Source organism: Odocoileus virginianus, chromosome 8, assembly GCF_023699985.2.
Source record: "Odocoileus virginianus isolate 20LAN1187 ecotype Illinois chromosome 8, Ovbor_1.2, whole genome shotgun sequence".
NCBI lineage: Eukaryota > Metazoa > Chordata > Mammalia > Artiodactyla > Cervidae > Odocoileus > Odocoileus virginianus.
In genome coordinates, this window is record NC_069681.1 from 62,695,090 (window position 1) to 62,711,464 (window position 16,375).

The window sequence follows — 16,375 nt, forward strand, 5'->3', positions numbered from 1 at the left end:
AAAAATGACAGAATGATCTCTGTTTGTTTCCAAAGCAAACCATTCAATATCACGATGATCCAAGCCTATGCCCCAACCATTAATGTTGAAGAAGCTGAACGGTTCTATGAAGACCTACAAGATCTTTTAGAACTAACACCCCCAAAAAGATGTCATTTTCATTATAGGAAACTGGAAAGCAAAAGTAGGAAGTCAAGAAACACCTGGAGTAACAGGCCAGTTTGGCCTTGGAGTACAGAATAAAGCAGGGCAAAGGCTAATAGAGTTTTGCCAAGAGAACACACTGGTCATAGCAAACAACCTCTTCCAACAACACAAGAGAAGACTCTACACATGGACATCACCAGATGGTTGACACTGAAATCAGATTGATTATATTCTTTGCAGCCAAATATGGAGAAGTTCTATACAGTCAGCAAAAACAAGACCAGGAGCTGACTGTGACTCAGATCATGAACTCCTTATTGCCAAATTCAGACTTAAATTGAAGTTCTGCTTAGTTGCCACATTATTAGCTTTTTATGTTCTCAGACTCCTACTTGATACTGCTTATAGTTGGTAGAAACCTTGAGGAGGAAAGAAAAAGTTGTGTGTAATTTTGAGCTTACTTTCATGAGTTTACCTTTATTCTAGGTTCTTATTCTTTCAGATTCTAGCTGCCTTAGAAGCTATAGGTATATTCCAGTAGTAATTTGGATATTTTATGTAACTTTTTTCTGGTGTTCCTGGTGAGGGGTTTTATTAGCAACAATTTATTGCATTGTAACTGGAAGTAAAATACTCCATGTCACTTTCTATCTTGAAATACATCATTTATTCCCTTATTAATGTTATGCATCTAATACACTTTCATTTTTAAATTGTTTTAAGGATTTATTTTCAGAGAATATAATTGAGTCTGCTGGTCCTATCATGCACGTATATTGAGAGTGTTCTATATATAAAATATAGTATCTTAATATACTTTTTGTGAAACAGACTATAATATTATTAGGTATAAGAGCCAAAATCAAGTATCATGGATTTTATGAAATCTTAAAGCTCAGTTTAGTACAAGCTGGAATCAAGATTGCTGGGAGAAATATTAATAACCTCAAATATGAACATGACATCACCCTTATGGCAGAAAGTGAAGAAGAACTAAAGAGCCTCTTGAAAAAAGTGAAAGAGGAGAGTGAAAAAGTTAGCTTAAAGTGCAACATTCAGAAAACTAAGATCATGGCATCCAGTCCCATCACTTCATGGCAAATAGATGGGGAAACAGTGGAAACAGTGCCTGACTTTATTTTTGGGGGCTCCAAAATCACTGCAGATGGTGACTGCAGCCATGAAATTAAAAGATGCTTACTCCTTGGAAGGAAAGTTATAACCAACCTACATAGCATATTAAAAAGCAGAAATATTATTTTGCCAACATAGGTCTGTCTAGTCAAGGCTATGGTTTTTCCAGTAGTCATATATGGATGTGAGAGTTGGACTGTAAAGAAAGCTGGACAATGAAGAATTGATGCTTTTGAACTGTGGTGTTGGAGAAAACTCTTGAGAGTCCCATGAACTGCAAGGAGATCCAACAAATCTATCCTAAAGGAGATCAGTCCTGGGTGTTCATTGGAAGGACTGATGTTGAAGCTGAAACTCCAATATTTTGGCCACCTGATGCGAAAAGCTGACTCATTTGAACGGACTCTGATGCTGGGAAAGATTGAGGGCAGGAGAAGGGGATGACAGAGGATGAGGTGGTTGGATGGCACAACAGAGTTTGGGTAAACTCCGTGATGTGGAGGATAGACAGGGAGGCCTGGTTTGCTGTGGTCCATGGGATCGCAAAGAGTCATACATGACTGACAAACTGAGCTGAGTTTTTTACATAATTATATATGTATGTTTTTGTTTAATCAGTTGGGTACAGAATATGAATCAACAATCTGCTTTCAAATTTTTGTCAGTCTTTTTCCAAATGACATTTTATAATTTCTCACAGTAAAAATCACCTAGTTATATAATACATTTACTAAAACCTCACAAGAATAGTAATTTAGAAACATATACTTAAATGGTCAAACTCAATGTCAAATTGATTAAATTAACATTTAACTAGTAATTCATTTTAGGGAGGTTATGTTTGTAATTTACCATTTCTCACTGTTGTCAAGTTTATTATCTCCTAATAAATACAGATAACCTATCTTTTAAATTTCTTTAAGGTGAAAAAAATTTACAATTCATTTATTGCTTCCTAAAACAAATCATTTAACCCCAAATGGATTTTTCTGACATATTAATAATAATGGACATAAAAAGAGAAGCTTAAATTTAAAACTAAAACTTTTATGTAGTTCTGAACAATTGGTGGCACTTTATAAACCCCATCTTTTATGCTTTTTGTGTGTGGTTTGCAGACTCTCAGAAACTAACCATTTGCTGACACCTCAGAGTGATATGGATTCTGGTAGCTCTGAAGAATTCTATCAGGCTGTGCACCATGCTGAGCAAACATTCAGAAAAATGGAAAGTTATTTGAAGCAACAGCAACTCTGTGATGTTATCCTGATTGTTGGGAACCGAAAAATACCTGCACATAGGTATAGTAATCTGTCTTTATCAGAAATATGAATTCATATATTTAGAATGATGGTCTGGTATATAGATTTTAAAATACTCTACAACTAGAGAAGAATCCACATTTTTAAGGAAGTTTGGGTAATTTTCTTGGTGAGAGTTATAATGCTATGTTAAGTCATCTTTTGACAAGTAAAGCAAATGTAAATAGTTCAAAAATAAAGCTTCTAATAAGGTTGAAAAATACCCCATTTTATTGACTCACTACTGAGCTAATTGGGAATCAATTTTGACTTAGGAGTATGTACCTAAGCTCTGAAATGAGATATGCTTTTCTGTCAAAATTGAAAGAAAGTCAGGTTGTTTTTGGTATACACTGTCTTTTTCGACTAGGAAATTCATAGTGATATCTTTATTTTAAATTTATTAAAAGTTCTTTAATTTATGACATACTGATATTATTTCTAAGGCCCAATATATTCAAAGACTAATGCATTTTTAAATATTCCTTATTATTTACTTATAAATAATAATTCTAAGTTACATGAACTAGATATCTGATTATTTGTGTCCTATTGATGTGCTATTAGTTTATTTCTGAAAATTCATTAAATTTGATGTTGAATTTTTCCTCAATTTTTCTATTTATTTTTTTTGAAATTTTAATGAAAAAAGAATTTTAATTTAATTTTTGATACTAATTATTTTAAATAGTTGAATATATGGACAAATTGCCTTAGGCTACCTTGATGTATGCCATTTGATACCGTTAATACTGATGAATAAATAGAAAACAATAAACTTCATAAAATAAATATTTTCAATGTACCTCTCTTTGCCATATTTTTAAACTTACATTGCATTATCTAGATAATATATATGCACCTAAGTGCAAACTATTAAAAGAATTCCAAAATATAAGGCTATATTTCTATTCTGATAAAAATGTTAAATCGTGGACATTGCATTTAAACAAATACACTAAAAATGCATAAGAAAGAACATTTGACCTTAAATAATTCATCTAGATCTTATGGGGTTCAATTCATCAACTAACTATGACAGCAATTCTAATAATACAGTAGTGATAGTCAGTAAATCATGTCCAATTCTTTGTAACCCCAAGGACTGAAGCTTGCCAGGGTCCTCTGTCCATGGACTTCTCCAGGCAAGAATACTGGAGTCGGTTGCCATTTCCTTCTCCAAAAATACAATATTCGCACTTATTTTGTGAGCACTTCTATGAAATTGCATTATCATTACCAATAGAACAATTGTATTATCATTATTATTGAGAGAGTGTTGCAATATGTGTGACAAATATGTAGATTATTCTAACCTACCATCTAAATAACATCTAGATAAAAATTCTGTTAACAAGTGATTTTAATTTCATTATTTTATTTAAATTACTCACTAGTTTAATATATGTATATATATATTATGTATATATATGTGTATATATACTATACTTGATCTTAGCCAAAAGGCCGAGAATATATATATATATATATATTTGTTCAAGAAGACAGAGGGAGTCACCTCAAAAGTATGTTGACAGATTAAATTCTCATTAATTTTTTAAGACAGAGCTTTATATAATTTTAATAATCTTATTTTACAGACTTTTCTTGATATTAATTTAGTATTTCTCATTTGAAGCAATTTTAACCAGTATATTGAGGAATTCCCCCATACTAACTATATTCTATTGTTTTCTGTATTATTCTTTTTATCTAGATTGTTAATATTATTTTATAAATAATTTGGTAAATTATGCATTTATTTTGTAACAAATATGACTAAAACATAGTTTGTTTATTGGTTTAGATTACTGGATAATATATTTTAGCAATATATTATTTCTATAAATAATATTCTAAACATTTAAATATATGTTTAGCAGATATGAAATTAGATATATTATTGTCAGTTATCTACATTTTTCTTAATATAAGAAAATTTTACCCTATTCACTAAAGTTATTTAAATTAGGATTTATATTTTCTCACTCTGTGGTTTAAAATTTTAGTACTAACCTTTCAGCAAGTAGATATCTAAGTTAAACATATATTAACAAATATGTGAGAAAATATTTATGGGAAGCTTGAAAAAGGCAAGAACTGTTTTTAATCATTACAAGTATATTGCACCTCCTTGTTTATACTTTTGCAAAACAAAATGACTAAAATTAATGCAAAATTAGACCTCTGCTTTAAAAAGTAATAATCTTAGTAATAGTAACAATTGAATGGATTTTTAAGTTATACTGTTATATTTTGATTAGCACAGTTGAATATTGCCTTTGGACAAAATATATATGATGTCTTAGTCATTAGCAGTGAATAATATGGAACTAAGAAGGTAAGTTCAAATAATAGAAACAGAAACAATTTGCATTAAGATCTCCTATTCTGCCTGAAAAGGCATTGCAAGTTAAATGTCATAGTCATTTACAAAGATCATGTGTGTTTTCTTTCATATTAATTATCTTGTCATTTGAAACTTTCAAATCAATTCCCATTTAAGTTAACAGATTATGACCATTACTGACTTCCCATAAAATCATTAGCTTATGTGATGGCATATATACATTTAACCTGATGTAAGTCACAACTATTTATTAATGAAATGCCATGTCTTTATAGGTATATTTAGATTATTGTTAGGCATATTTTTAAGTAGATTAGCTCTGAAAGGCTAACAGTATTTAAGATAATCATTAATATATTTTCAGAATTAAAAATAATAAAAATCTTGATTTTATCTGTGCTTTAGTTTCTCAAAGAAATTCTGAAATACAGACTTCTTATAAATAGTCCAGATTAATTGGTTAGCAACTACCAAAACAAAACATTTGAAGGTAAAACTCCAAATTCTAAATATAGGGATTTTTCTTAGGTAGGCTGTCTATAATTAGGTATGTCAGATGCTGAAAATTAGACTAGCAAGATCAATATTAATAATTTAGACAGTCAAACTTTCAATAGTAAAAGAATTAAGGAGTTTTCATGGCTTACTCTCTCATGACATACAAGTATATAATGAAATATGCTTAAGCTTTTGAAAGTTTTTTTCTCCCTTTAGCCACTATTAAGAATAAGTGCCTTGTATATAAATAAATGAGAAAATCTTAAACAATTAAGTTCCTGTACTTTTAATTTTATGTGCATAGAAAAAGTGTGGAAGAATCTAAAACATACTGTCAACAATCTTTGTTCTTGGGAAGTAAGGCTCCTAGGCACAATAAAGGAGGCACTGGAATTATTTTTAATGTATAAACATATATATGCTTTAAACTTCCTAGTATGAACATTTCAAGATCAAATAAATTCTTAAGTGAAAAATAAATTGATATATGATAGAGAAGAAAGGATCTTGCTCTATAGACCAAATCATTGGGTATCTCAGGAAGCAACCTATTCTATTTTCATTTTCCTGCAGGGGCTTCCCTAGTGGCTTAGACAGTAAAAAATCTACCAAAATGTGGGAGACCCAGGTTCGATCCCTGGGTTGGGAGAATACCCTGGAGAAGGGAATGGCAACCCACTCCAGTATCCTTGCCTGGAGAATTCCATGGACAGAGGAGCCTGGCAGTTACAGTTCAAGGGTTGGAAACAGTAGGAGCCAACTGAGTGACTAGCACTTTGACAGTGTATTTATTTATTTCAATAATCCCTCCAACTAATAAAAATAAATGGAAAAGAAAACCAATATATTTATTACTCTAACATTCTTTACTGAACACTAGTATTATGGAAATAGTTGAGGCTAAAAGTAGGAATTGCTATATTTAGAAATATACTTTCATAAGTAACTTAGATATTAATACTCAAGAGTAGGCAAACAGTAATGTTTGTCTCTACTGATGGAAAGTTAGTTTATAGATATTTTTTGATGGGAGCAGAATAAATTATAATAGTTCTGTACAAACTTCAGAAGGGGAAAAAAAAAAATCCCAGTGCCTGCTGGCTTCGGTAACTCTAGGCAGCTCCCATTGCACTAGGCTCCGGAAGTGCTCCTGTGGACACAGGATGCCTATGAGGCCCCTCAACCCAGACTGGGTTCCTTGAACCCAGGCTTCTGGTTGGCCTGAGCAGGCCAATACCAGAGATCCAGGCTTTTATCCTTCCCAGTGCCAGGCCACCCCCTTGTGCCGCCAGGTCTAGTGCCAGGCTTGCTCCTGTGGATCCAAAATTTAAGCTGGTTCCCATGGATCCGGGCTTCCCTTGTGGCTCAACTAGTAAAGAATTCTCCTGCAATGCGGGAGACACGAGTTCGATACCTGTGTTGGGAAAAGTGAAAGTGAAGTCGCTCAGTCGTGTCCAACTCTTTGCAACCCCATGGACTGTAGCCTACCAGGCTCCTCCATCCGTGGGATTCTCCAGGCAAGAGTACTGCAGTGGGTTGCCATTTCCTTCTCCATGTGTTGGGAAGATCCCCTGGAAAAGGGAAAGGCCACACACTCCAGTATTCTGGCCTGGAGAATTCCAAGGATTGTATAGTCCATGGGGATGTGAAAAGTTGGATACCACTGAGCGACTTTCACTTTCACTTTCCCTTGGATCCAGGCTGTCTGCTGTCTCTTCAACAGAAACTTGCTCTGGCAGAACAAACCCTCAGACTGGCCCAGAAGTTTTCACCTTACAAGCAGACTCTGGTGGTTCCAAGTTCCAAGCTTACGCTACTGCTACGCCAGCCACAAGAATAATCCAATACTGCAATATGCTGGTGTAGTAATCACTGTAATATATATGTTAGAGGACAAACGTGTTCAAAATAACTATAGCTACAATAATTAGCTAATGAATACACAGTGTAACAGCAGATGAATTGTGACATCAAAACAAAATATGGGGGGATGGGAAAGTGGAAGTAAAAGGTCAGAGTATTTGTATGAGATTGAAATTAAGTTATCAGCACAAAATAGACTTTTTTTTTTCATTTATTTTTATTAGTTGGAGGCTAATTATTTTACAATATTGTAGTGGGTCTTGTCATACATTGACATGAATCAGCCCTGGAGTTACATGTATTCCCCATCCGGATTCCCCCTATAGACTTATTTTTATAGAATATTTTATGTAAATTTCATGGTAATCATAAAGCAAACTTACAACAGATACACAAAAGTAAAAAAGAAAGGAGTCAAAGCATAACACTATAAAATCATCAATCCCCAAGAAAAGATAGCAAAAAAGAAAGGAAGAAACAAGGAATCAGCAAAACAGTCAGAAAACAATACAATGCCATTATAAATCCTTACCTATCAGTAATTATTCTAAATATAATTGGATTAAATTCTTTAACACAAAGGCATAGAGTGGCTGAATGACTTAAAAACTGAGACCCAGTTATATTCTGTCTACAAGAGACTCAGCTTTAAGAACACACATAGTCTCAAAGTAAAGGGATAGAAAAGGTTATTCCAAGCAAAAAAAAATAAAAAGAGATCACAGTAGCTATGGTTATTTCAGACAGAATAGACTTTAAGCCAAAAATTGTAACAAGAGACAATGGTCACTATACAGTTATAAAAGTATCAATTCATCAATAGAATATAGCAATTATAAAAGTATTATGGTAATCCTTTCACAGTATATATATATATATATATATATATATATATATGTATCACATTCACACATTATATATCAACAGTGGGCTTCACAAGTAGCTCAGCTGGTAAAGAAGCCACCTACAACGCAAGAGAATCTGGTTTGATTCCTGGGTTGGGAAGATTCTCTAGAGAAGGGATAGGCTACCCACTCCAGTATTCTTGAGCTTCCCTGGCAGCTCAGATGGTAAAGAATCTGCCTCCAATGCGAGAGACCTGGGTTCGATCCCTGGGTTGGGAAGATCTCCTGGAGGAGGGCATGGCAACCCACTCCAGTATTTTTGCCTGGAGAATTCCCATGGACAGAGGAGCCTGGCAGGCTGCAGTCCATGCGGTCACAAAGAGTCAGACATGACTGAGATTAAGCACAGCACATATCAACAATATCTCAACAAAACTAAGCTAGGGGAGATAAAAGAAGCTGACAGCTTTTGTTTTTTTCACCATTGTTTAGATGTCATTTAAATATCCTCTTTATTCCTACTATGAATATACAGCAATCAGTGAAGCATCTTTCCTTGCATTAATTAAAACAGATGTTTATCAAACATATTATAGCATTGGTCTATGCCCTGCTGGTGATGCAAAAGAATTATAAAACATGCTTGTTTCCCTTGTGAAGCTTCCAACTATCTTGAAGAGGAAAAAATAACCCATAGGACAATGTCCTTGTGTTTGTAAATAACTACAATTGAAATATATGGCTTTGATTCCAAATACAAGAGACAATGAAAGAAATGAGTATTATATGAGAGTATTATAAAAGCTTTTTTTTAGGAGAGATTGAGATCAGCCTAATGAAAGAGAACAAATATGCTATTTTAGATAGAATAGTATATAAAATAGAGAAGTAAAGAATTTGCAGTTTTGAAAATTATGATGTACCAGCTTAGCTAATGTGGACCAATACAGAAAGTAAGCTATAAAATTAAGGCAAATGTGATTATGATGAACCATGATATCTGGTAGAGGGGTTTACATCTGAAATTATGTGGACAATTAAAAGTTCACATAGGTTCTTGAATAGGGGAGTAACATAATCAAGTCAATGCTGTGCTTAGTCATTCAATCGTATCTGATTCTTTGAGACCTCATGGGCTGTAACCTACCAGTCTTCTCGTCCATGGGGGTTTTCCAGGCAAGAAGACTGGAGTGGGTTGGCATGCCCTCCTCCAGGGGATCTTCCCCACCCGGCGATCAAACCCAGGACTCCCACATTGTAGGTGGGTTCTTTACCAACTGAATCACAAGGGAAGCCCAAGAATACTGTTATGGGTAGCCTATCCCTTCACCAGGGGATCTTCCCCACCCAGGAACCAAACTGGGGTCCCCTGCATTGCAGGTGGATTGTTTACCAGCTGAGCTAATCAAATAAATAGTAATAATAATATATTAATAGCTTCCCTGGAGGCTTTGATGGTTAAAACCCTGCCTACAATGTGGGAGACCCAGTTTCAATCCCTGGGTAGGTAAGATACCCTGGCAAAGGAAATGGCAACACACTCCAGTATTCTTGCCTGGAAAATCCCTTGGATAGAGGAGCCTGGTGGGCTACATAGAATCGCAAAGAGTCAGACACTACTGAGACACCAACACTTTCATTTCCAATAATACTAGTTAACACTCACTCTATTGCTAATCTGCCAAGCCCTATTTGAAGTACATCTCATATACTAACCCACTTTTGTCCTGAAAAGGAAGAAAAGTATTTTTCCACTTTTTCTCTCATAGAATAGAAAATGGAGAAATTAAGAATTCACCCAAATTATGCATTTCAACGTGGTGGAAATAAATTCAAACCCAGGCTGTCTGGCTTTAGAAGTAATGCTTTAATGACTACAATAGTCTGCTTAGCATAATTTACAAAGACAGCTCTGAAAAATGGTACAGGTTTAGAAAATGTACAAAAGATCCGCAGAGCAAAAACTAGCTACTCTCCCAGGAAGCTGTTATACTTAATCCAGGCATGAAATGAGGACTATGTAAACATTGAAAAAGAAATGAATTGAGAAATACTTTGAACAGTGTCCTTAGTCAGGATCTTTATATACAGAGTGGAGACTGGCATTCAGGTGTGCAGAGTTTATTTATAGAGCATTTTCAGAAGAAGAGCAGGATAGGGCAGAAGAAGGAGCAAATCCAGGATGTGGTCTCAGCAGGTCTGTCGTTTCATCTTTAACTGTTAGTCATACCCTGAGGAAAAGGGACAGACTTCACACCTTGGTTCCATTAGTCATCATTTTTGGACCCACTCACTGAGAGTTGGGAAGGTTGTAGAATTTGGGAGATGAGGTGAGACTAGCTGGAGCACGTGGGGTGAGGCAGCTTCTGTAAGAACAAGTGCAACTGGTCTCCGGGAGCACTTAGGTGTCACTGTCCCTGCGCTGGAGACATAGGTGCACCTCATAAAAGGGGTCTGGGCACAGCAACCATACAGCTCCATTCAAGAGGAAAGATGGATCTCGTGTCATATTTATACAGGCAACAAAGCCAGAGGACATAAGAGATGACTTCGTAATACTGTGAAAATTCAATATATTGCTGATGCACCAAGTAGAATCAGGGAAGTAAAAATAAAAGAGCCCTCCCAGTGAATTCTCTGAGGTTAGTTGAGGGCATACCAGAATGTTACTGGGATATCTGGTGAGCAGTTTCTATAGGCATTCTAGATAAGATGCTAGATTAAAACCGCAATAAATGTTATAATTAAGGCCATGCTCACACATGGTTCTGAAACAGTGAGCATTAAGGCCAAAATTTAGAGACCCAAGAAAAAAAACTTGGAGGCAGTGAAAGGGTCAAGAAATAAGAGTAAGAGAAGTCAAAGAATTTGAGGAAAACCGAGCTAAGGAAGTCTGCACTGATTAGCTAAAATGGGATTTAGAGAAGGGGTGGGAAGTCCACAGTGTCAAACTCCACAGTAACATGGAGTAGGACTTAGACAGGTTTAATAGTTTTATAAGGAAATAAATTTCTAGTGACCTTAATAAGAGATTTTTCCAGAGTGACTTCAGGCATTCACTTATTTATGCAGTTTTTGCTCCTGCTTCTCTTGCATTAATAGAAGCTATATACTCACCTATGAAGATATTACTTTCTTTTGCATTGCATTCCTTTTTTAACATCTAATTCAAATTTTATGTGTCACTAAATCTAAATGCAGTATAAACTTTTCTGTATTTCTCTTACTGAGTTAGCAGTATTTTGTATTTTATAGCTGATGGAGAAGATTTCATATAATTATTTACGATAGAGTTCTGTAGGTTTTGTAACATTTTCCATGTAATGTTGCCTGGTTGCAAATAAAGCCCTTATATATTTAAAGTTAAACTGGTTAACTGGCTAACTTTATGTCAGTATATTTCTTATGCTTCAGGAAATATCTATCTATATATATATAGATAGATATATGTACACACACACATATATATATCTGTGGTTTATGATAATTTACTTTGGTATTCAGTTATATTTACTTCATTTGATAAAACCGATTAACATTGATTTATCTAATCATTGTATAACAAATATTTAAAGCTATCTGTATCTTAATTATTTTGTCACCTATGGGAATATAAAAAGTTGACATGTTTAGGTACTAACTGTCCATTTAAATATGTAGCAAACTGGTAACTTTAAATATTTCTAACATGTTACCAGTTAGGCTATTAATATTAACAGTTACAATCATGAATCACATCCCTAAATTCATGATGTATATACTGAAGGTTTTTTTCAGTTGAAAAAAGTCATAAATTTATGAATCATAAACACTATAAATCATAAAGTTATACTGATACCACTAATTTTAATCTACTTTAAACAGAAAAGAGCTTCAGGAATAATTCAGACAGCTGTTTAAAACACACATCTTAACTATAATTCAGTTTTCAATTTTTTTTTTAATAATTCTCTATTCATTTAAAATCAGAACACATTGTCAAATATTCTACTCATTCATCTTAAAATGTATTCCTACTTAGGATTTTAAAGCATAAAAAATCTTAACAGTCATTAAAACAACAATAAATCATCAGAAAATTGAAATAGCTGCATGTTTTTAAAGCTATCAAAAAGTTGTGACAAAACAATAAAAATTAAAAATAACTAAAAACTGAAGTACTATTATCTTTTTAGCTTCTACTTTTATTTTAATGGTGTGAGTTGATCACAATGTCCATTTTACAACTGAGACTAACAGTACATGGGAGAAAGGCTGGAGAATGTAAATCTATGGTCAAGAGCAAAATCAGTCAACTTAACCTGGAAATAAGGCCATTAAAGCAACTATGAAAGATAATTTAAAATATTTATAGAAAAATATGAATATGATAAATAATGCAAGTTGATATTAACAGAGATTTGGAAAAAATGTTGACTCACTAGAAGTCTTCTGCAATAAAACACAAAGCAAAAGAAAAATTGAGTGTAAACTGAGCTTACTCAACAACTTGTAAGGTACTCTCAATTATTGGAACATACACAGAATTAAAGTCCAAAAAAGAGTTAGAAGAAGAATTGGGTGAAAAAATGAGATACAGTAAGCAGATAATTTTATAAATTTGATGAAAAATTTCATCTACCTCTCCAGGAAGCTCAGAAAATGGTAAGAAGAATGAGAAAGTAACCACATCTATGTAACTTAAGCCATAATAGGCCAACTCTAAATCCTAAAATAAACTGAGAAAAACTAAAACATTTAGAGATAAAGGGCATAGTAAGACAGGGAAACAATTATAAGAATGAAAAACCACTTTTATTAGAAACAATGGAGTCTTGATCATGACAGACTATTAGTTTTCTAGCTCAAAAAAAAATATTCTCTCAATCTAGAATTCTATATTAAGTGAAATAACTTTATATTCTCAATGCAGCTAAGTTAAGATTTTTTTATACAAATGAAAACTGACAGAATTTATTATCGTCAGACGGTGCTTTACGAGAAATACTAAAGAAGCTTCTTTCACTTGAAGGGTATTGATACCCTTCAGTATCTTTATCTTTCTTTAGAACAAAATTGTTTTTACTTTCACACATATATTCTTTGGGCTCCCTGATAGGTCAGTTGGTAAAGAATCTACCTACAGTTCAGGAGACCCCAGTTCGATTCTTGGGTTGGGAAGATCAACTGGAGAAGGGACAGGCTACCCACTCCAGTTTTCTTGGCCTTCCCCTGTGGCTCAGCTGATAAAGAATCCACCTGCAATGCAGGAGACCTGGGTTCAATCCCTGGGTTGGGAAGATCCCCTGGAGAAGGGAAAGGCTACCCACCCCGGTATTCTGGCCTGGTGAATTCCATGAATTGTACAGTCCAATGGGGTCACAAAGAGTCAGACATAACTGAGTGACTTTCACTTTAACTTTCATATATTCTTTAAAATGATTCTTGACTGAGCAAGAGAAAAGGAAGGAATAGGAGTAAGAAAAATTATGCAATGTTCATGAAGCATTAGGTTGGTACAAAAGTAAATGCAAGGAATGCTAAATCAATATAACTAGGCTTAAACACATCTTTATTTATCAAAATAGGAACCATTTACAATCAACATATATTTGCCAATGAGAAACAAGTTTGTTTATTCCTGTAGGGTAAAAATCCATGCTTCATGAGACAAGTGCTCGGGCCTGGTGCACTGGGAAGACCCAGAGGAATTGGGTGGAGACAGAGGTGGGAGGGGGGATTGGGATGGGAAATACATGTAAATCCATGGCTGGTTCATGTCAATGTATGACAAAAACCACTACAATATCGTAAAGTAATTAGCCTCCAACTAATAAAATAAATGGAAAAAAAAAAAAAAAAAATCCATGCTTCAGGATTCCCCAGACCCTTGGAAAGTATTTTCTGCCTCCTGCTGGTTGTGGAAGCATTTTACATGCAAAAAGTTGTCCAGATGCTTGTAGAAATGGTAGTTGATTGGTGAGAGAGGTCAGACGAATATGGCTGATGAGGGGCAAAACTTTCTAGCTCAATTTCTTCAACTTTAAAGCTTGGTTGTGAGACATGTGGTCAGGCATTGTTATGCAGAAGAATCGGGCCCTCTTTGTTAACCAATGCCTGCTGTAGGCATTGCAGTTTTCAGTGCATATCATCGATTTGCTGAGCATACTTCTCAGATGTAATAGTTTCACTAGGATTCAGAAAGCTGTAGTGGATCAGACCAGCAGCAAACAGTGACTATGACTTTTTTTTTTTTTTTTTTTTTTGGTGCAAGTTTGACTTTGGGAAGTGCTTTGGAGCTTCTTATTAGTCTAACCAGGGAATCCGAAGTGGCTCAAATGGTCAAGAATCTGCCTGTAGTGCAGGAGAACTGGGTTCAGTCCCTGGGTAGGGAAGATTCCCTGAGAAGGGAATGACTCCCCACTGCAGTGTTCTTGCCTAGATAATTCTATGGACAGAGGAACCTGGCAGGTTATAGTCTATGGGACTGCAAAGAGTAGGACTCAAGTGAACAGCTAACACTTTCACTCAGTCCAATCACTGAGCTGGTTATCATAATATAATTAACTTTTCAACTCACGTCACAATCCAATCAAGAAATGATCATTGTTATTGCACAGAATAAGAGAAAACAGCATTTCAAAGCAAAGTTTTTTTTTTTTTTTTTTCCCCTTTGGACCAACTCATAAGGCACCCTCTAATCAAGTTTTTTCACCTTTCCAATTTGTTTCAAATGTCAAATAACCATAGAATGATCGATGCTGAGTTCTTTGGCAACTTCTCATGTAGTTGTAAGAGGATCAGTCTTGATGATGGCTCCCAAGTTGATCACTGTCAACTTCCAATGACCAGCCACTACACTTCTCATTGTCAAGGCTCTCAACTCCTTCACAAAACTTCTTGAACCACCACTGCACTGTATGTTCAATAGTAGTTCCTGGGCCAAATGCATTATTGATGTTGCAAGTTGTCTCTACTGCTTTATGAGCCATATTGAACTTAAATTAAAAAAAAAAAGTCTGGAATTTGCTTTTTGTCTGACATCATTTCCATAGTCTAAAATAAATATAAAATTAAAAAAAAAAAAACAAGAATAAGACATTAGCAATAATAATAATAATAATAAAGTGAGAGATACACATTAAAATGATGTATAACATAACCACATTTATTTAAGCATGCATTTCAGTGTCAAACAGCAAAGTTCAACAATGCAAAACCACAATTACTTTTGCACCAACCTAACAGGGCAATTTTATTAGACAGTAGACTTTTACTAGTTAAAAATTAGTGTGTAATCTCTAAACAGAGTCAGCAAACTTAAGTGCAGAGGCCACATCTGACATGCAGGTAGGCTTTGTATGGACCATGAACTAAAATTTATTTTCACATTTTCCACTGATTGAATTTTCTTAAAGGAAATTGTGATAGTATATATTGTGGGCAACTGAGATGCTAAATTCCGTTTGACTCTTGTGTGATTCCAAGGACTGTAGCCCACTGGGCTCCTCTGTTCATGGAATTTTCCAGGCAAAAACCTCAAGTAGGTTGCCATTTCCTTCTCCAGGGTGTCTTCCCAACTCAAGGACTGAATCTGTGTCTCCTGCATTGGCAGGTGGATTCTTACCACTGAGTCACCAGGGAAGCCCCAGAGAATGTAATACCTAAACTGCTTTGTAACTGACTCTTTGTAGAGAAAGTTCTGACCCCTAGTTAAAAACAATAACTTAAAAAAAAATCACATATGCATGCAATAAAAAAGAGGCAGTTAAAATATAAATGAATGAGATGAAATAAAATACATTAATAAATAAGTACATAAACCAAAAAGACTAAATGGAGCAAATTGAAAGCAAATATAGTTGAGTAGAAAGGTAGAATAAAACCTGAATATCATTTTTTAACAATAAACATTAGTAAATTTTGGAAACTGGGTGTGTGCTTGGTCTTTCAGTTGTGTCTGACTCTGCGACCCCACGGACTGTAGCCTGCCAGCCTCCTCTGTCAATGGGATTCTCCAGGCAAGAATGCTAAAGTTGGTTGCCATTTCCTTGTCCAGGAGATCATCCCAACCCATGGATCAAACTCAGGTCTCCCACACTGCAAGCCGATTTTTTTACCATCTAAGCCCCCAGGGGCTCAAGAATACTGAAGTGGGAATCCTCTCTCTTCTCCAGGGCATCTTCTCGATCCAGGGATTGAATCATGGATTCCTGCATTACAGACAGATTCTTTATCAGTTGAGCTACCAGGGAAGC

At 34.8% G+C, this 16,375-nt stretch overlaps 1 protein-coding gene across 1 annotated transcript in view; it reads left to right on the top strand.

Annotated features, from left to right (window-relative positions):
• The window catches only part of KLHL1 (kelch like family member 1), a 489,854-nt gene that overhangs the window by 188,922 nt on the left and 284,557 nt on the right, over positions 1–16,375 (top strand). The window contains exon 2 of the mRNA XM_070471593.1: positions 2,400–2,582. Coding sequence (XP_070327694.1) covers positions 2,400–2,582 — 183 coding nt within the window. The remainder of the gene's footprint in view (positions 1–2,399; positions 2,583–16,375) is intronic.